Source organism: Lissotriton vulgaris, chromosome 1_1, assembly GCF_964263255.1.
Source record: "Lissotriton vulgaris chromosome 1_1, aLisVul1.2, whole genome shotgun sequence".
NCBI lineage: Eukaryota > Metazoa > Chordata > Amphibia > Caudata > Salamandridae > Lissotriton > Lissotriton vulgaris.
In genome coordinates this window covers 1,193,948,585-1,193,970,222 of record NC_141685.1, presented here as the reverse complement: position 1 = coordinate 1,193,970,222, position 21,638 = coordinate 1,193,948,585, and the positions used below count along the sequence as shown (strand labels likewise).

Sequence of the window (21,638 nt, the reverse complement as noted above, 5' to 3'; positions counted from 1 at the left end):
AGAAAGTGGCGGGCTTACAATATTTATAGCACAACACAGTGGACGCTGTTCATAGGACATCCTTCGACGTCATTGAAAGTAAGTTAATTTTAAGGAGTTTTGAATTCAGATTTCTTATGTTGAATGGGTTTTTTAAACACAATCATTTTGATTGTGTTTTTTTTTCCCCGCTGTTACATGATGAATACCTTCAAGTCACTGATTTAAGTGAAATTTGATACATTCTGAGAACAGCAAAAATAAACCATTTAACATGTATAATTAATGTTCTGCTTTTTGTACTTATGATATACATTTAGAAATGTGAGGTAGATATGGAGAAACTGAGTCTTCTGTAAGTGTCAATGTTAATGCTTACAGAGCTGTACTTCTGGGTACTGTTTTTTTAAAAAAAAAATGAATAGGCCTCACCTCAAAGAAAGCTCTTGAAAGCACACATCTTATTTGCATCCTGAAACAATCATTTAAAATGTTAGACTCAATTTTATGATGGCTTTACATCTTTTTTGCGCTGCTATTGCATCACTATTGTGAGACATTAGCAGTGCAAAAGAAGCACCATGTTCCAAAATAGGCCTCAGTTCATCAACATCAAGATACAGTTTGTTTAAAATATATATGTTTAGGATTGTGTAGGGGACGTAGAGAAGCAGAGGCTTCTGTAAATGTCAAAGTTGTTGAAAAACTGTTTGTTCTTGAACCTTTTCCCTTGTCTTTTCTAATTTTTAAATACATGTTTTAATATTTTTGGAAATGTTTGTTCTCTCTTTTACAGATTGAAAGTATGAAAAAATATTTTAAAAAGGTAACAAGAATTATAAGGTAAATGTTTTCTACTCTTTTTACCCGCAATGCACTGCTGATGATGTCACTGACACTATCTCTGATTTACTCTCTATAGCTGTCTTTCTTTTTACATTATTCTCTGTTTACTTCCCTTATACTAACTCTTCTTTTTTTAAAAAAAATATTTTTTTGGTTCGCTTCAAGTTCGCGAACCGGTCAGCGAACTTGAAGCGAACCAAAAGAAATAGAGCTTGCCAGAGTGATAAACATTCTAGCAATTTTATTTGAAAGGGGAGGTAGTTCTGAAAAGAACTTTTTTTTTTGTTTTTGTTGTTTTATTTATTTTTTTTTTTTCTGAACATTTTTTGATTTTTTTGTATTTTTAGAACAGTTTTATGTTTTTTTGTGTTTTTTATGGAGGGGAAACAACAAAAAAACAGGTATTGAAAAGGGCTCAACAGGAGCAAAAAAAAATTACTGCTTGGGTGCGTTAGGGCACTTATGGTTTTCGAACACCATATTGATCAAGTTCACGCTCATGTTCCCATACGAGAGCATAGCACCACAATATATACAGGTAAACTTCATATGTTTAAAGTTTGGCTGAATGTTTGGCACAGTTTCCTGTGCCTCTCTTCCTGTCAAAGACATTGTTGACGTAGATCTGGGCACAGGAGTTGTCGGGGGATTATCTTGTAGGTCCCTCAACTCTGCCCGGCTGTAGTTTAAGGGATGCCACCTGGCCATATGGCGATGCATAGTATAGTTGCCCATACTATATTTTTTCTCTGTGCCTCTAGACAATCTGTATTTACAGATGAGGCAGGTGGCATATTTAGCATTGACCTTCTTGTCCCCTGGAGGGATGGAAAAAAACTGCCAGATGAAACTTGTTTTCCTCTTAGAAACACGGGGCAACTCCGGGATAAATTCTGGTTGATCTCTATCCTCTTCTTCTTCTTCCTCCTCTTCCTCCTCTCTGTTGGAGATAAATTGACTTGGAGGTCCTCTCTTCTTATGAGGAGGTGGAGGTGGTGGTGGGGGTGCACCAGCTGCAGCAAGTATAGAAGCCATTGCTGAACTCCAGGAAAATGGTCTTTCTCTCACCAAGATGAAAGTCAGAGTGAGGAAAGAAGGAGGGGTTTACATGATTTGGGAAAAGCAAAAGTTCTGAACCAATGAAAAGTGTTATTTTTAGGTCACATGACCTAGTCATACATCATTTGGAAACCAAAAGTGAAATGAACCAATGAAAACTTTGATAAACAAGTCACATGACCTGTTCCGCTTACGTTACGCGGTGCGCGCCGCGTCTCGGATCGCTTCCGGTTCGCGGTCCGGAGCACTTCCGGGAGCGCTAACGCGGCGCGTCATTAGACGCATTACGCGACAACGTGATACGTCGCGCTTCTGCGACACGTCACAGTTCCGCTAACGTAACGTTTACCGGTTCGCGTACTAGATCGCGGCATCAAGATGAGCTAACGGAAAGCTTCCCGGTTCGCGAACTGGAAGCGAAGAAAAAAAATATTTAAAAAAAAAATTATTAATAAACATCTAAAATATATTTTAAGATTTAAAGAAGAATACATTTTACAGTTACAGATGTTAGCTTTTAAAAAACCAATGAAATTCACAGAAAAAACCATAGGTTATAGACCATATATAGTTAGGAATTTGCATTTACAAAACCTTGAAAATTCACTGAAAAAACCATAGGTTATAGACCATATATAGTTAGGGATTTGCATTTACAAAACCTTATTTTACTCGCATAAAACCATTGAAATTCCATATATAGTTAGTTGCGCTAACTATATATCGCGCACCCGCAATCCACTGCTGATGATGTCACATATTACATCATTCATGACATGGTCAGTGACATCACTGATGACATCACTGATGACATCTCAAATGACATCACTGATGACATCTCAAATGACATCACTGATGACATCACTGATGACATCTCATTTGACATTACTGATCACATCACTGATGATATCATTCATGTGATAATACGATGAACCTCTTCAGACTCTAATATAACCTTAGATACAATCAGTGTAAACAGACACTCACAGACTGTCACTCATCCATGGAGTTACTCACACACCTAGTTAGTCATGCAAAGAATCAATCACACCTCCATTTCCTCAACTATACAGTTATACAAACTTTACTTATTCAAACATATACTAACACATATTTACTCTCTTATACAATCCCTGATACAAGTTCACAATGATCCATACAGCCACTCACACATTCACTGGCTCTTATGCACAGTTATTTATATATGTCAACTCTTACATGTACTGTGTTTTACATATGTACTTACTTTGACATATAGCACTGAGATATCCATTCACTCACCAATACACTCATGCACACAGTCAACCGCCCATACAGCTGTTTCCACATGCACTTTTGAAACCATACATCTAGTAAATCAACTGCTCACACATCTATGCACAGAGTCATACACCTCCCAGTCACCCACACACACTCTCAGTCTCCCATACAAATACTTGGGCAACCAATCAATAACCCATAAACTTACTCATATAGCTACTTATCAACACATGCAGCAGTTTACAGAACAACAGACATAATGATGCACAAATTAAGACAGTTTAGTCACTAACCCATGCACTCAGTGAGACACATTTAATCACTCACTCATACAGTCAGTCATGCACCTACTATATCCTTCATCCAGACACTTATACATCCACTCATTCTTCAATATGTAAGACATATTTTAACTATACAGAAACATACAGTCACTGGATGTTGTCATCAGTGATGTCATTTGAGATGTCATCAGTGATGTCATCAGTGATGTCACTGACCATGTCATGAATGATGTAATATGTGACATCATCAGCAGTGGATTGCGGGTGCGCGATATATAGTTAGCGCAACTAACTATATATGGAATTTCAATGGTTTTATGCGAGTAAAATAAGGTTTTGTAAATGCAAATCCCTAACTATATATGGTCTATAACCTATGGTTTTTTCAGTGAATATATATATATATATACACACACACACACATATATATCTCTCTACAAGCCCTTATAACTCATAGAAGTGTGTATGCAACAACAAAAAACATTTTTTTAAAGAGAAAACTGTTTCATCTCATCCTGGTAATGGTTGAATATGTAGGAAAAGACTAAAGCCATATTAGAATACATTGATAGGTGGCCGGTTTGTCAAAACAGTCATTTGTATGCTTGGGAGATGTCCATCTCAGCCCAGTATAATTCACAGCCTTCATTTGTGGCCAACCTCCCTCCAGTTATTAAGAGTATTCAGGCATGTGCCAATGAGCCACATTTGTCGATCCAATATAGTTCTCTTCTGGAGAGAAGAATGGGCTTGGCTTTTCCTTTGGGTCCAAGTGAAACCTGCTCAATCCCTTGCCATTTCAGATCATCGCTGTTATGTTGATGTATTTGGTGGTGCTCGACCATTGGTGCACCCACTGTGCCATACTTTATTCTGCTCCAATAGTAGGATTCTACACTTGATTTTTTGTGTCGTCTGTCCAATGTAAAGGATTTGACAGGCACCAGATTGCATTGATGACAGCCTATGTGTTACAGTTACTGAAACCAATTAGGGTAATTTCAACATTATTGTGAGTGAAGTTATTAGTATTGTGATAAACTTTACTGGCCACACATTGGCCTCATTTGAAGTGGCCCACTATTGCACAAATCATTAGCACAGTTCTGGGTGGTATATATATATATATATATGAATGCCAGTGGTGCTCAATTTTCAGCGCTATGCCGCTCGCTAACTCCAAATTGAAAATTACGTTTTCCTTCTGATTAAAGACTGGTACACTGGTGCAAGTTGGAAAAGTTACATTTATTTCACTTGCACTTTGGCAAAGATCGTCACGTCAATGTGTTTCGATGCTAACACTCACCTTGGTCACAATTTAGTACAGTAGTTGACATTCTACAAAATCTGCACTTTTTCGAGAAATAGGTCATGATTGGAATTTAAATAATACTGGCAATTTTCATGTTCAAAGTGTCTACAGTGTTTAATTGCATATTTTAAGACAATAGGAGGCATCATGTAATAATCGCTAATTTCCTCATATTAACTATACCAACTGTCTTTCCTAATACTAGAGGCTTAAGGAGTGTTGATGGTAAATAACTCCTAATTACTAAAGGATGGAATAAACGTTTCTAAATTTCAGTAGAGGTGCATGTTCACAGCAATCAAGATATCAACACGAAAATCAAATCCTCAATCAAGACATACCACTTTTACAAAATTGCGTGCCAATTTGATAATTTATTCACACTTAAACTCTGCAAGGCAGCCCAGATGAGGTCAAAAGTCGTCAATCTGCTTTTCCATGTACACGTATTCATCAGCGTCACATAATTAGAAACTCATTACATACTCATTTTCAAAATTATTATATGGCATTGGGAAGCAATCTGATACCTTACCCAAAATCCATGCTCTTTAGACTGACACTAAATAAATATACAAAGTATACAACTACAAACTAAACACAAAAAGCTGTAATCATGTAATTTATTTACAGATAACATTTTACTTATTTTCAGCAGCTGCATTTTGTCTTTGGAAAAGCTTGGATATATGTCACACCTCAGTGCCTACTGAAAAAAAGAAAATCTCTAATTCAGTCATTGGCCCACCTGTTGACAAATTCAAGGGAAAAAGCAGCTGAACAAAGAGATTAGAGACTGTTCCCTGAAGACTGAAAACAGCCACAGGTATGGAATAATGCTTTTCATTTTTACAATATATTAATAAGAGCCCTTTTCCTTTTAATCTTTCAAAATTTATGAAGAATTAACCAACAGCTCTGAGCAAAATAGGACATAAAAATAGCCATGGTAGCCTAAAGGACATCACAAATGAAATACTACAACAATGTTTACCTATTTTAGATATGCTAAAGCAAGCTAGTTTCATTATGCAAGTTCTCATATTGCACCATTTCATATAAATTAATATTCCAGTGTAAAGCTACAGCTCGACAACACTAAGCAAGAGCTAAATGGACATAATATTTGGCAGAAAATAATCACCATCCTTACTTGGCGGTGACACCTTTTTTGTGCTTAATTTCAAAAGACATTTTGTAAGTGTTCTGCACTTGATTTATACAATTCAATATTATCTGTATCACCAGGTGGACACAGTATTACCAGTGTAATAAGTTGAGCCTGTCGCTCAAGTTTTAAAAATGAAATGTATATACACACACCTCAGGCTATTATAAACCATGCATACTGCGCCTTACTGTTCAGTTCAGTGGATATATATATATATATATATATACACACCCACACACACACACACACACACATATATAGAGACATATGTGCGTGTGGATGGATAGATAGATAGACAGATAGACTTCCTTTCAATTGCCCCAAAATGATAAATATCAAATTGCTTCTATGAGTAGATCAAATAGCATTAGTACAATAGTTTCCAAACTAAATAGTTACACACATTTCAGAACACAACCACGTAGAGTGAGTGAAAAGATGAACGCTCGCCCCTGCCATGGACCCAGCCAGTAAAATCAATAGATTGGTTTTCTGATGTTGACAGACTCCTCTTTTCTCTTGAGTGTCTTCAGGCTGCTTTTTTCCTGGTCAGCTCCTGGGAGGCAGATGTATCATGACCATAGAGCTTTGATGTGTGGCACTGGAGTTCGCCTGTAGGGAAGGGGGATACAGGAAAGGTGTTAAATGGCACAGCTGTTCTTGAGGCAGAGACACCTTTTTCACTACATGTGAAATGAACACAATGACAGCATACCATGGCACACCAGCACTGGCTACATTCCAACCACAGGTGCGTGCCTAGGCATAGCAAAAGTAACAGAAAGACGTTAATGTGAACATGTTGATTGAACTTTAAGAATAATCAACCTCTAGTGTGGATGAGACTATATAGGGAGCATGTAATACGGAGATGGACCACTCCAACACACAAGGAAATTATCTGCTTTTCATCTTGATCTTACTCTTGAAGGGACCTGGCCAATATGAACTCAGGTTACAAAAACACATAGGAATACAGTGGGCCTTAAAACAAACTTTAGCAAAATCGTTGGATCATTGAGAGGAGGGGTCAACCAATTGCCTGAATAGCAGTCCAAATACTTAAGTGAATATCTTCCACTCAAGCACGATCACCAGATCCTGGTGTCGTGCTGGATTTTTGTGCCAATTACATTTATGCTTTGGAGCAGGTCACTATCTGCAACTATGGTTACTAAGTATTTCTGAGCACTATGAGAGGAGGACCAATAACCACCGTTTTTGACTGGATTTGCTACTAAACATTTCTTTGAAAGCTATTTTGCCTTGGAGCAGGTCAATAATTCCGGCCTGTGAACATTTAGGGCCTCATTTATGAGAAAGTCACGCAGTGCAGCACAGCACAGCAAGTCACTTCTTGTGCTGCATTGTGTGGCAGAGAACGGGCAGTAATGCACTGTATTTAAGGCAATACTGGACATTTCTATCCTTTCACTTGCGCTAGCGCCTTTTTAGCAGCCTAGCGCTAACGCAGTTGCCCATGCACCATGGTGCAAGAGTGCCTGTGTTACAAGCAAGATTGGTTTTGTGCAGGAAGGGGCACAATCCTGCACAACAACAATCCTGGGAAGCATATTCCTCAGCACACATCAAAAGAGGAAGAAACAAGGAGCAATACTGATATTTCTCCTCACTACTTCTACTCTGCGATGGTGTAAGATTTTGGTACATCCCTAGGTTTACAAGATTTGTAAATCTGTTGATGCATTAAAATCCATTGGAGTTGAGTGGGAACATCCACACAACGCCCATGGAACGCCTTCCCAGCCCTTCCATGCCTCTTTGTACAGCCCATGATTAAGAGGCGTTGTCCTCGAAACGCGTCGGGCATGATCTTAACTTTGAGATGGAGGAGATGTGTGCTGCCTCGGGAATCACTGAAAGACATCGTGGAGTGCATGCCTGAGCGCAAGGGCGTTTTGTTGAACAGAAATTGCGTGGCACCCTTTCTAAATGAAAGACTGGGAACGACACGGATTTCTTTCTGTAAAGCATGATGTTTCTTGGCAAAAGAAAGCACGCAAAGCCAGAAGTCATTTCCTACTAAAGGATGTTAAAAGCTGAAAAGAAAGTACACAGGGGCATGGAGCCTACCAAGGAGACACACTGTAAACTCCCCTGTTGCACTACAATTACCAGCATGCAAACGTGGCAGTTCCTGAGAGCCACGCCCACTGTGGGAAGTTGCTAACAATAATAAAAAAGGAGTAAATGAAAAGGTGAGCCCTTCCTTGCCTCTTTGTACAGCCCACGATTAAGAGGTGTTGTCCTCGAAACGCGTCGGCATGATCTTAACTTTGAGATGGAGGAGATGTGTGCTGCCTCGGGGAATCACTGAAAGACATCGTGGAGTGCATGCCTGAGCGCAAGGGCATTTTGTTGAACAGAAATTGCGCAGCTACCCAAGCCGCGAGAACAGGCGTGGCACCCTTTCTAAATGAAAGACTGGGAAAGACACGGATTTCTTTCTGTAAAGCACGATGTTTCTTGGCAAAAGAAAGCACGCAAAGCCAGAAGTCATTTCCTACTAAAGGATGTTAAAAGCTGAAAAGAAAATACACAGGGGCATGGAACCTACCAAGGAGACACACTGTAAACAAACCTGTTGCACTACAATTACCAGCATGCAAACGTGTCAGTTCCTGAGAGCCACGCCCACTGTGGGAGGCTGCTAACAATAATAAAAAAGGAGTAAATGAAAAGGTGAGCCCTTCCATGCCTCTTTGTAGAGCCCATGATTAAGAGGCGTTGTCCTGGAAACGCGTCGGGCATGATCTTAACTTTGAGATGGAGGAGATGTGTGCTGCCTCGGGGAATCACTGAAAGACATCGTGGAGTGCATGCCTGAGCGCAAGGGCGTTTTGTTGAACAGAAATTGCGCGGCTGCCCGAGCCGCGAGAACAGACGTGGCACCCTTTCTAAATGAAAGACTGGGAACGACACGGATTTCTTTCTGTAAAGCATGATGTTTCTTGGCAAAAGAAAGCACGCAAAGCCAGAAGTCATTTCCTACTAAAGGATGGTAAAAGCTGAAAAGAAAATACACAGGGGCATGGAACCTACCAAGGAGACACACTGTAAACTCATCTGTTGCACTACAATTACCAGCATGCAAACGTGGCAGTTCCTGAGAGCCACGCCCACTGTGGGAGGTTGCTAACAATAATAAAAAAGGAGTAAATGAAAAGGTGAGCCCTTCCATGCCTCTTTGTACAGCCCATGATTAAGAGGCATTGTCCTCGAAACGCGTCGCGCATGATCTTAACTTTGAGATGGAGGAGATGTGACCTGCCTCAGGGAATCACTGAAAGACATCATGGAGTGCATGCCTGAGCGCAAGGGCGTTTTGTTGAACATATATATATATATATATATTACCTACTGGCGGTCGCCAGTAGGTAGTTATAGTTAGGATTTTTTTCAATGTTAAATCTCAAAATTCTATTTGGAATAACTTTGGCGCCGGTTGACGAATCTGCCTCAAAATTTCCTGAAAATGGCCTCGCGGCGTTCCGGTCCTTCCCTGAAAGTTTGGGGGGGATTCGTCAAGCAGGGGCTGAGATAAAAGGGGGGTCCCAAAACGCGTTTTCCCCATGTTAATTTCCATAGGGCGGTCGATTTCACTTTTAGCCCGAACGGCTGAATGGATTTCCACCAAACTTGGCAAAATTGTAGGGACTGGTAGCCCGATGTGCCTTTGCTATGTCTCAAGATATGTCCTCCAGTGGATTTTGAGTAATTAAGGTTCAAAAAAATATATATATCTATAGCCGCGCTCCGGTACGCGCACCGGTACGCGCACCGGGCGCTTACCGCGACTTGCGCGCAGAAAGCTGATTGGTTCTGGGGTGTCTGTAAACATTCTAAACAGTCCGGAGCGGCCGCCATCTTGTGTCTCAGTAGGATCGAGACACGAGAGGTGGCCAAAACAAAGAGGGAAATGACCATAAGGGGGCAGAGTAGACCCCCCTTGACCCCCTAGGTTTGATGTGGGGGCCATAAAAGGGCCCCGCGGGGCAAAAAAAAAATATTTTTTTTTTTGATTTTCGCGGGGTGAGCGCCCGGTACGCGCACCGGTACGCGCACCGGTGCGCGTACCGGGGAGCGTACCATGGGGAAAAAGAATGACAGTTTTAAAAGTAGCTGTTTAAAAAAAAAATGTTTTGTTGTTTTTTTATACATACACATACATATATATAAATGCATATGCATATATATATGCATATATGTGTATATGTGTGCGTGTAGAGAGAGGTAGAGAGGTAGAGGTGTAGAGGTAGAGAGGTAGCGGTAGAGAGGTAGAGATTAGTAGAGAGAGAAGAAGAGAGAGGTAGAGAGGTAGAGAGTGAGTAATAGAGAGTAGAGAGTGAGTAGTAGAGAGTAGTAGAGAGCAGTAGAGAGAGTAGCAGAGAGTGAGTAGTAGAGAGTAGTACAGTGAATAGTAGAGTGAGTAGTAGAGAGTAGTAGAGAGTGAGTAGTAGAGAGTGAGTAGTAGAGAGTAGTAGAGAGTAAGTAGTAGAGTGAGTAGTAGAGAGCAGTGGAAAGTGAGTAGTAGAGAGTAGTAAAGAGTGAGTAGTAGAGAGTGAGTAGTAGAGAGTGAGTAGTAGAGAGTAGTAGAGAATGAGTAGCAGAGAGAATAGTAGTGAGTAGTAGAGAGTGAGTAGTAGAGTGAGTAGTAGAGACTAGTAGAGAGAGAGTAGTAGAGAGTGAGTAGTAGAGAGTAGTAGAGAGTTAGAAGTAGAGAGTGAGTAGTAGAGAGTAGTAGTGAGTAGTAAAGAGTGAGTAGTAGAGAGAGAGTAGTAGAGTGAGTAGTAGAGAGTAGTAGAGAGTGAGTAGTAGAGAGTGAGTAGTAGAGAGTAGTAGAGAGTAAGTAGTAGAGTGAGTAGTAGAGAGCAGTAGAAAGTGAGTAGTAGAGAGTAGTAAAGAGTGAGTAGTAGAGAGTGAGTAGTAGAGAGTGAGTAGTAGAGAGTAGTAGAGAATGAGTAGCAGAGAGAATAGTAGTGAGTAGTAGAGAGTGAGTAGTAGAGTGAGTAGTAGAGACTAGTAGAGAGAGAGTAGTAGAGAGTGAGTAGTAGAGAGTAGTAGAGAGTGAGAGGTAGAGAGTGAGTAGTAGAGAGTAGTAGTGAGTAGTAAAGAGTGAGTAGTAGAGAGAGAGTAGTAGAGTGAGTAGTAGAGAGTAGTAGATAGTGAGTAGTAGGGAGTAGTGAGTAGCGAGTAGTAGGGAGTGAGTAGTAGAGAGAGAGTAGTAGAGAGTAGTAGAGTAGTAGAGAATGAGTAGTAGACAGTGAGTATTTGAGAGTAGTGGAGTAGGAGAGAGTAAGTAGTAGAGAGTAGTGGAGAATATTCCAAAGTTTGGCACAGCACCACTTTCACAATGAGTCCAATCAAATCATATCACTTAGAGTCCTTATTGAAGCGCTGAATCTTGGGGTATATTCAAATGCTTTTATTTTCCTTAAGTTTATGTACCACAGCCAGCCGAAACGTTTCGTTCTGTACAACAGAACTTCTTCAGGGCGTTCTTATTTCCTTCAAGTTATGTCGGTATCCAGTTGTCATATAACTAGATATTTCTTCCAAATGTTAGACGAGACATAAGTATATTCTTATTCAAAGTGACTAGGTATCAATTTTACCCACACAATTCGGGCAGACGAGTAATTTATAGCATCCTCAAAGTCTGTCTTTCAAAAATTCAAAAGTATAGGGCATGATAATCCAAATCCAAATGTTTCTCAAGAAAAGTCATTTACAATCGTTCGGAATATCGGTGTTTGGGCAGATATGATCCAGGGACCCCCAGTATGCAAGGGGAATTAGTCCCCCCTCTGCAAACGCGCCAGTGGCCTGCATTGCAGAGAGGTGTAACAAGGGTGTGGCCTCATTACACTTCTCTGCAATGCAGCTCCCTCGCGCATACTGGAGGCTCCTGGTGGACTAGTTGACCCCAGGGACCCCCAGTATGCAAGGGGAATTAGTTCCCCCTTTGCAAACGCAGCAGTGGGCTGCGTTGCAGAGAGGTGTAACAAGTGGCATAGTCTCATTACACCTCTGCAATGCAGCCCCTGGCGCATACTGGAGGTTCCAGGTGGGCTAATTGGCCCCCATGGGCCCCCAGTATGAAAGGGGAATTAGTTCCCCCTCTTCAAACATGCATGGGGCTGCGTTGCAGAGAGGTGTAAAAAGGGTTGTGGCTTCATTACACCTCTCTGCAATGCAGTCCCCTGGCGCATACTGGAGATTCCTGGTGGGCTTTCAGGTCTTATATAGTTAGGAATTAGCATTTGAAATTCACTGAAAAAACCATAGGTTTCACACCAGTTATAGTTAGGAATTAGCATTTAAAAAACCTTTGAAATTCACTGAAAAAACCATAGGTTTCACACCAGTTATAGTTAGGAATTAGCATTTAAAAAACCTATTAAATTCACTGACAAAACCATAGGTTTCACACCAGTTATAGTTAGCTGGAAATTTTACTGACATAAAACCATTGAAATTCCCACGTTATAGTTAGTTGGACTCACTATAACTTGCGCGCCTGCAATGCACTGCTGATGGCGTCACATATTACATCACTCATGACATGGTCAGTGACATCACTCATGACATCACTGATGACACCATCCTTGTGACAGAGTGACAGACCTAATTTCAGTGTAATGTAACGCTTGAAACACATATTCAAAAATAGAAACAAACATTTTCAAAAAAATGGAGATACCCAAACCAGTAACAACAACCAATTCAGTAATTCCACCATCTATATACACATCCACTCATTCACCAACAGTTCTATATAGTCACTCATATATATACTCACTCATCATATGTAGTGATACACCTATACATCCTGTTACACATCAGCAGTCATCCAAAAGTTACTCACACACATACTCACACATGCAAATAAACTATTGAACATCCATTTATTTGCATATACATTTATACACACACTACCACCTTACTTCTAAGGAAACTTACACATACTTACTCTCTTAAACAATCACTTATAGAAACACATACTTATTTAAACAGGAACTCCTACAATCTCTCACTATATATACTATACTCACTTATATACATCAATACTCACATATACTAGATTAAAACATATGTCGTTATTAATGAAGACACTAGTGAGACAGTCATTCACTCACTAACACACACATATACACACTCATCCACCCATACAGTCCTGCACATATGCTGTCTTCAAAACACATACAAACAGTGAGTCAGTCACCAACCCCTGCAGCCACTTATACACAAAGAGAAACACTGATACAAACATTTAAATATTTAAACAATACTCGCTAATATATGTATTCACTAAGATACACTTAATAAGCCAGTTAACCAACCAATTTTTTTTAAAAAAACATCCATTTACACACTTATTTAAACATTTATTCTTCCATCGACCTTTACAAATACATATATAAAACAAATTTATTTTTCAGAAAGACACACATTCACTGGATGGTGTCATCAGTGATGTCATGAGTGATGTCACTGACCATGTCATGAGTGATGTAATATGTGACGTCATCAGCAGTGCATTGCAGGCGCGCAAGTTATAGTGAGTCCAACTAACTATAACGTGGGAATTTCAATGGTTTTATGTCAGTAAAATTTCCAGCTAACTATAACTGGTGTGAAACCTATGGTTTTGTCAGTGAATATATATATATATATATATATATATATATATATATATATATATATATATATATATATATATATTCACAGAAAAAACCATAGGTTATACTCCATATATAGTTAGGAATTTGCATTTACAAAACCTTGAAAATTCAATGAAAAAACCATTGGTTTTAGGCCATATATAGTTAGGGATTTGCATTTAGAAAACCTTATTTTACTCGCATAAAACCATTGAAATTCCATATATAGTTATAAGCGCTAACTATATATCGCACACCCGCAATCCACTGCTGATGATGTCACATATTACATCATTCATGACATGGTTAGTGACATCACTGATGACATCACTGATGACATCTCAAATGACATCACTGATGACATCACTGATTACAACATCCAGTGACTGTATGTTTCTGTAAAGTTAAAATATGTTTTACATATTGAAGAATGAGTGGATGTATAAGTGTCTGGATGAAGGATTTAGTAGGTGCAAGACTGACTGTATGAGTGAGTGATTAAATGTGTCTCACTGAGTGCATGGGTTAGTGACTAAACTGTTTTAATTTGTGCATCATTATATCTGTTGTTCTACAAACTGCTGCATATGTTGATCAGTAGCTATATGAGTAACTGTATGGGTTATTGATTGGTTGTCCAAGTATTTGTATGGGAAACTGAGTGTGTGTGTATGGGTGGCTGGGAGGTGTGTGACTCTGTACATAGATGTGTGAGTAGTTGATTCACTATATGTATAGATTCAAAACTGCATGTGGAAACAGCTGTATGGGCGGTTGACTGTGCATGAGTGTATTAGTGAGTGAATGGATATCTCAGTGCTACATGTCAAATTAAGTACATATGTAAAACACAGTACATGTGAGAGTTGACATCTATAAATAACTGTGCATAAGAGCTAGTGAATGTGTGAGTGGCTGTATGGATCATTGTGAACATGTATCAGAGATTGTATAAGAGAGTAAAGTAAATATGTGTTAGTATATGTTTGAATAAGTAAGGTGTGTATAACTGTATAGTTGAGAAAATGGAGGTGTGATTGATTTTTGGCATAACTGACTAGGTGTGTGAGTAACTCCATGGATGAGTGACTGTCTGTTTACACTGATTGTATCTAAGGTTATATTAGAGTCTGAAGAGGTTCATGGTATTATCACATGAATGATATCATCAGTGATGTGATCAGTCATGTCAAATGAGATGTTATCAGTGATGTCATCAGTGATGTCATTTGAGATGTCATCAGTGATGTCATCAGTGATGTCACTAACCATGTCATGAATGATGTAATATGTGACATCATCAGCAGTGGATTGCGGGTGCGCGATATATAGTTAGCGCTTATAACTATATATGGAATTTCAATGGTTTTATGCGAGTAAAATAAGGTTTTCTAAATGCAAATCCCTAACTATATATGGCCTAAAACCAATGGTTTTTTCATTGAATTTTCAAGGTTTTGTAAATGCAAATTCCTAACTATATATGGAGTATAACCTATGGTTTTTTCTGTGAATTTCAATGGTTTTTTAATAGCAAACATCAAAAGCTGTCAAATGTCAAGTACGTGATAGGTAAAAACGTTTTCGTGTTTATGCACGCTGATGTGCTTTGAACGCTGCCCCCCCCCCCACTCCCCTCTTTTCTCTTAGTAGTACTCTCTCTTTGCAGATAGTGAACGGTAGTTAACGCAGACCTTTACCCCTGTTGTAATCCGTCGTACCTGCTTGTCTCTCCATTTGATTGATTATTATCCAAGCATTTACTGTTATACAATTGGTTCTCTTTGGATCATTCTCTATTTACAAACAAGCACAAAGTCGCAATACTCTGTTTAGTCTTTGCAGATAGTGAAAAATCGTGTAAAAAAATAAAAGTAATCGAGCAAAATCAGTAGACCACTAATTCGATCTCTTTTTAACCTCGATAAAATACAAACATTAGGAATGACCCTTCATGAGAAATATGAAAATAGTGAAATGAATTGAGCTCCACACCATGAGGGCTGCAAAACAGCTCGACTCCGCCACCCACACCGCCCAAAATAACGGCAAACCCTATGCAAATATTATAAATATACACAACACACCACCAAAGAAACAGAATAAAACATTTTATTAAATAACTATTTACATAACTATTTTATACTTTTTATTGCCCGATCCGGCTAGCTCAATCGATCGAGCATGAAAGTCATGCACTGATAACAAGCGTTGAGAGTTTGTAGAATGATGGCTTCAGATTTTCCACATACGGTGTAGTGGCGCGAACTGGCAGGGGGCGTTTGGATTCTACCCCTTCTCCAAATAAGATTTTCATACGTGAATGTTCGTTCATGCTTTTTGTCCCTGAGTTGCTTCCATGTCACTGCCTTACATAAATGGCATAAGTCCTGGTTATTGAGTGCCATACTTCAGAGTTCTAAGCAGTTCTTGTAACACTGTTTAAACCTTATTTGCACCTGCTGCAGCTTCACTATTCAAAGTAAGTGGGGTCCATTTGTGGACCTGACTGCATTGGAAAACAATGTGATAGGGTGCCTCCCTAAACCGCTTGACGGAGGCCCCCGAGGGGCGGTGAGATGGCGCGGACTGAGAGGAGGCGCTTGGCTCCTGCCCCCTCCCCAAGTCGTGTTGCCCTGGTGAGGCCTGAGATCGCCCCCGGCATAGGCGGCCGGCTCCCGGGGTCCGGCGGAATTTTTTCCCTTTTGAAGAATCTTTCATTCTGGACCTTGTCCCACAATCCGTTTCACCTGAAGACACGCTGTCGTAGGGCGCCCCTTTACCGTTTTAGTTGCCATTCCGCCCGCTTTTGGTACTCTGTGCCTCTTCCGCCATTCAGCTGTTTACCGCTCGCTCTTGCGACTACAACGTCTCGCTCACCATGTAGTTGAGTTGCTCCCGCTCTTAAGATTTGACCGAACTTTTTGGACTGCTGAAAGCGGTGGAATTCCGACCGCTGGTTGGTGGAGACATTTTGACTATATTCTGCACCTGCATTGTCGCGTAATGCGTCATATGACGCGACGCGTTAGCGCACCCGGAAGTGCTCCGGTGCGCAAGGCGCAGCTTCCCGGAAACGATCCAGAGCGCGCCGCGCAGCGCGTAACGTAAGCATAACAGGTCATGTGACTTGTTAATAAAACTTTTCATTGGTTCATTTTACTTTTCTTTTCCTAATTATGTAAGACTAGGTCATGTGACCTAAAAATAACACTTTTCATTGGATTAAAACATTTTTTTTCCCCAAACGATGAAAGCCCCACCTTGTTTCTGGATGTTTCAGACTGAAGCTGGCGTCACCATGAGAGCACCACCATCTCGTAGCTCCGTCGTGGCCATTCCGCAAGCAATCATGGCAGCCGCTCCCCACCGGAAGCCTGCGGGAGTCGAGGGCCCCCAAGACTTTTGTACAATCTTCAAGGCTGAGGGGACGCTTTCGAGAATGGAACCCAAGCCCTGGCAGACAAGCGTCCGAGTTCCAAGGTGTCCCAGGGCCATTTTACTGGACCAGGCCCAAATCCGAAGAGCCGGCCGCCATTTTAAGAGTCCTGTGGCAGCCGCCTACCGCTGCACCGCAAGAGTGGGAGCAACTCAACTACATGGTGAGCGAGACGCTGTAGCCGTAAGAGCGGGCGGTAAACAGCTGAATGGCGGATGAGGCACAGTGTAGCAAAAGCGGGCGGAATGGCGACTGAAACGATAAAGGGGCGCCCCACTACAGCAGACAAGCCTCCGCCATGTGCTTCAAAACTGCATATGTATCTCGTGATATCAAGGTTGGGCAACCAGTACAGAACAAGCAGTTACGAGTCCCATTTACACCGGCGCCATTTTGGGCGCGGCCGGGCAGGTCCAGGATCTACTGAAACATAAAAAATGAGGCTGACGTCTCTGAAGCAGTTCACGAACAGCAGGACATAGCAAATAAACATGAACTCTCTAAAGCTGTTAACTCACTGCAGAACAAAACAAGTGAACCTGAAACCTCTGGAATAATTGTCGCTCAAAAGAACAACACACAAAACTCTGTAGAGCCTGAAGAAAAAAAAACAGAAGGGCACTGTAGTTTCAGACACACTTAACACTAATGACTAAACAAAGATATCGTCTGTTTATAAAGCAGTTATCATCTTGACAGAATTGACAAAGAAGTGTACAGACACCAATGCATCAGCATTCTCGGAGATAACATCTTAAGGAACAAAGAAAGACCTGTTCACTCTTGACACCCCAGGTGCTGTGTATATTGCACTATAGTGCTGCATCGAGAAAACGGGCAACCCTATTGATGTGGATTTTTCATTATTGATTATTGTAAAGAAATGGCGACTCCCCCCTTTAGCAGATTAGCTAAATGTTTGCGTAATGTAGGCATAAAAGTTATATTATTGTTGTTGTTGTTGTTATCGTTATAGTTCTGGTTAATTTCAAAAAATGGTTAAATATATTTACAGTTTTTGTTGCGTTCGTTATATTTAAATATTAATAAAGTTTTAAAATGTAACTGTCTTGGAGTACTATATTTTTTTTAAAAATCGGGTGAATGGGGCCTTGAATCGGGTTATTGTCATGTGTGGGCTTTGCAAGTGTACTGCTACAAGATCGGACATTTCAAACTCAAATGCACGTTCTTTTTCTTACCTTTCCGAAGCATGGAGCGCAATAGCAGGCAGAGAAAGAGTGATGCACGTGTTGAACACTGCCTGGCCTGCAAATTGCTGGCAGTGCCCCCCCGCCCGCTCCTGAAAGAGGACACACACACACCGCCGCCCCGAGTACTTCACAAATCTTTAAAAGACCATGCGCTTGTTCAATGGGAAGTGGATAACATGGCTAAGAGCATTTGCTGACTAATGCATGAATATCGCTGACTTTTCAGCGATATTCATGCATTGCGGCCGTTTTTTATCGCATTTGCGATAAACCTTGCTAATAGCAAGGTTTATGTGCGATAAAATTCGCCGAAGTGCGGCGATAATTATTGTCTCTAAACAAGTTAGAGACAAAAATTACCGCTAGTTGTTGGAAATATGCCCCCGGGTTTTTCCTTGCAGGAATCGGGAAGCGAAAGACTAGCACTGAAATCAGTAGTCTCACACCTGAATCGGGAGGGTTGGCATGTCTGCATACTCTACAGCTGGAGCCATAAACTAAATCCGCAGGGCTAGGTGATAGCCTAGGTCCGGCCTGGACAATCGGACACAGAGGAAGAGAAGTGTCAGAGGGTGCGGTAGTGAATAGGGTGAAAGGGAGGTGTCGAGCGGGCACAGGGTGTGATTCTCAGAGAAGAGCAGCGCAGATGGGGGAAGTATATGGCCCATGCATGAGAGAGAGAGCGGGGGTGACCATTGCGTGGGGGAGATGCGTGCGAGGGTGGGGAGCCATGCTGAGAATCGGCGGCGTGCAGAGAGTGGCCCTGGTCAAGGCATCTAAAATGGCTGCCGTGCACGACAAAATTGTGGCATTGGACAAAAACGCAAGATGGCGCAGACAATGTTTATCAATAAGGATTCATTTATAACAAAATATTTACTCGCAGTGACAAAATGGTGTTCAACACTTCCTGATTTCCATCGAATCAAACGTTAACAAACGTCACGCAGCAAAAAAAAAAAAAAAAAAAAGCTCACGCACAGAGCGGTTTTTAGCCATGTTATCCAATGGAAGGTGGATAACATGGCTAAGAGCATTTGCTGGATAATGCATGAATATCGCTGACTTTTCAGCGATATTCATGCATTGTGGCCGATGTGCGGCGATAATTTTTGTCTCTAAACAATTAAAACGAAGCACAAAATGGCGAATTCCCGTTTCGCTACCAGTTTGCGGCCCAGTTCACGGCCCGTGAAGCGCTTCTACCGTGAAAAATCATTTTTTTTTTATTTTCCCCACGGGACCCTTTAATAACCCCAACAACATTCCTAGGGGGTCAAGAGGGGTATACCTTGCCCCCTTTCAATAAATTCCCCCTTCGTTTTTCACCTCTTCTTCTCTCTCGATCCTACCGAGAGATAAGATGGCGGCCGCTCCGGACTATTTAGAATGTTGACAGACACCGGAGAGCCAATCAGCTTTCTGTTATCCAATGGAAGGTGGATAACATGGCTAAGAGCATTTGCTGGATAATGCATGAATATCGCTGACTTTTCAACGATATTCATGCATTGTGGCCGATGTGCGGCGATAATTTTTGTCTCTAAACAATTAAAACGAAGCACAAAATGGCGAATTCCCGTTTCGCTACCAGTTTGCGGCCCAGTTCGCGGCCCGGGAAACGCTTCTACCGTGAAAAATCATTTTTTTTTTATTTTCCCCACGGGACCCTTTAATAACCCCAACAACAATCCTAGGGGGTCAAGAGGGGTATACCTTGCACCCTTTCAATAAATTCCCCCTTCGTTTTTCACCTCTTCTCTCTCGATCCTACCGAGAGATAAGATGGCGGCCGCTCCGGACTGTTTAGAATGTTGACAGACACGGGAGAGCCAATCAGCTTTCTGCGCGCAAAGTTCCGTTTCGCGAAAAGTAAGCGGACCGGATCGCTGCCCGGAGCGCTGTTACAGATATATATCTTGTTTTGAACGTTAATTTCTCAAAAACTACTGGAGCACATATATTGAGACCTAGCAAAGGCACATCGGGCTAACAGTCCCTACAATTTTGCCAAGTTTCGTGCAAATCCATTCAGCCGTTCGAGCTAAAAGTGAGTCCAACCGCCCTATGGAAAAATGAATGGGAAAAACGCGTTTTGGGACCCCCCTTTTTTCTCAGCCCCCCCTTGACGAAACTCCACCAAATTTTCAGGGGCTGCTCAGAAACAAAATGTGCCATTTTCCTGAAAATTTCAGCCGATTCCGTCCTCAAACGCCAAAGTTATTAGACATAGAATTTTCAAAAATCCCATAGGGAATTAATCCTAACTATATATTCCTACTGGCGACCGCCAGTAGGTAATATATATATGTATATGTATATATGTATATATATATATATATATATATATATATATATATATATATATATATATATATATATATATATATATACGTAGAACTCCTCCCACTACTGAAGAAGCAGAGGCCACAGCGGAGGTAACGTTGGAAGCACTTTAATTGCTGGAATGGCATAATGCAGTGTAGTCACGGCTCGTTTTGCAGCCGCCCTGAATGTCACTGTGTTCGGAGGCAGGCACCTTACACCAAAGAAAACCGCCGTAGCAGAGACCAGATGAGCCCGGGCCTCTTGATAGAACGGGGCCTCTGTAGCGCGTTTCTGGACACTGCGCAAAACATGCGTAGAACTCCTCTCACTACTGAAGAAGCAGAGGCCACAGCGGGGTAACGTTGGAAGCACTTTAAATGCTGGAATGGCAAGATGCATTTCGGCCTGACAAACGGCCTCCTCAGATGCCTTTAAAATATTCCTGGTGACTGATTCACTCTTAAATAATGCCCCCGCCATTGTCCCATTGGTTGTAGGTCGCCACATCAGCACATTCGATTGCTGCACACTGCTTGCAGTTCATCGGAACTACAGGACCCAGAATCCATTGCCCAGGTAAGTGTTGCCTGTGGGGTGTCCAAATGGAATTGCGATATGTAGCGGAGTCCCAGAACAGGTACAGTCACAATTCAGTGGAAAATTAAAGCTGAGTGCCCCCTTCGGCCCCCTTTACGTTCCTGCCTCCCATTCACAAATGTCAGACGGGCAGGGATCGAAACGACAATGCTGATCTCCATTCGCCGTGTAGTCACGCCCCGTTTTGCAGCTGCCCTGAATGTCACTGTGTTCGTAGGCGGGCACCGGGCTGTTGCAATACCTTACACCAAAGAAAACCGCCGTAGCAGAGATCAGATGAGCCCGGGCCTCTTGATGGAATGGGGCCTCTGTAGCGCGTTTCTGGACACAGCGCAAAACATGTGTAGAACTCCTCCCACTACTGAAAAAGCAGAGGCCACAGCGGGGATAATGTTGGAAGAACAATTCCACCTTCTATATACACATCCTCTCATTCAGCAACAGTTCTATATAGTCACTCA

The 21,638-nt window shown here is 41.4% G+C and overlaps 1 protein-coding gene across 1 annotated transcript in view; it reads right to left on the bottom strand.

The window, feature by feature from the left end:
- Positions 1–4,655: 4,655 nt before the first annotated feature.
- Positions 4,656–21,638, bottom strand: part of LOC147748891 (myomegalin-like) — a 1,575,921-nt gene continuing 1,558,938 nt past the window's right edge. The window contains exon 40 of the mRNA XM_086928761.1: positions 4,656–6,526. Within this exon, the coding sequence (XP_086784887.1) occupies positions 6,464–6,526 (63 nt within the window). The 3' untranslated portion in view covers positions 4,656–6,463. The remainder of the gene's footprint in view (positions 6,527–21,638) is intronic.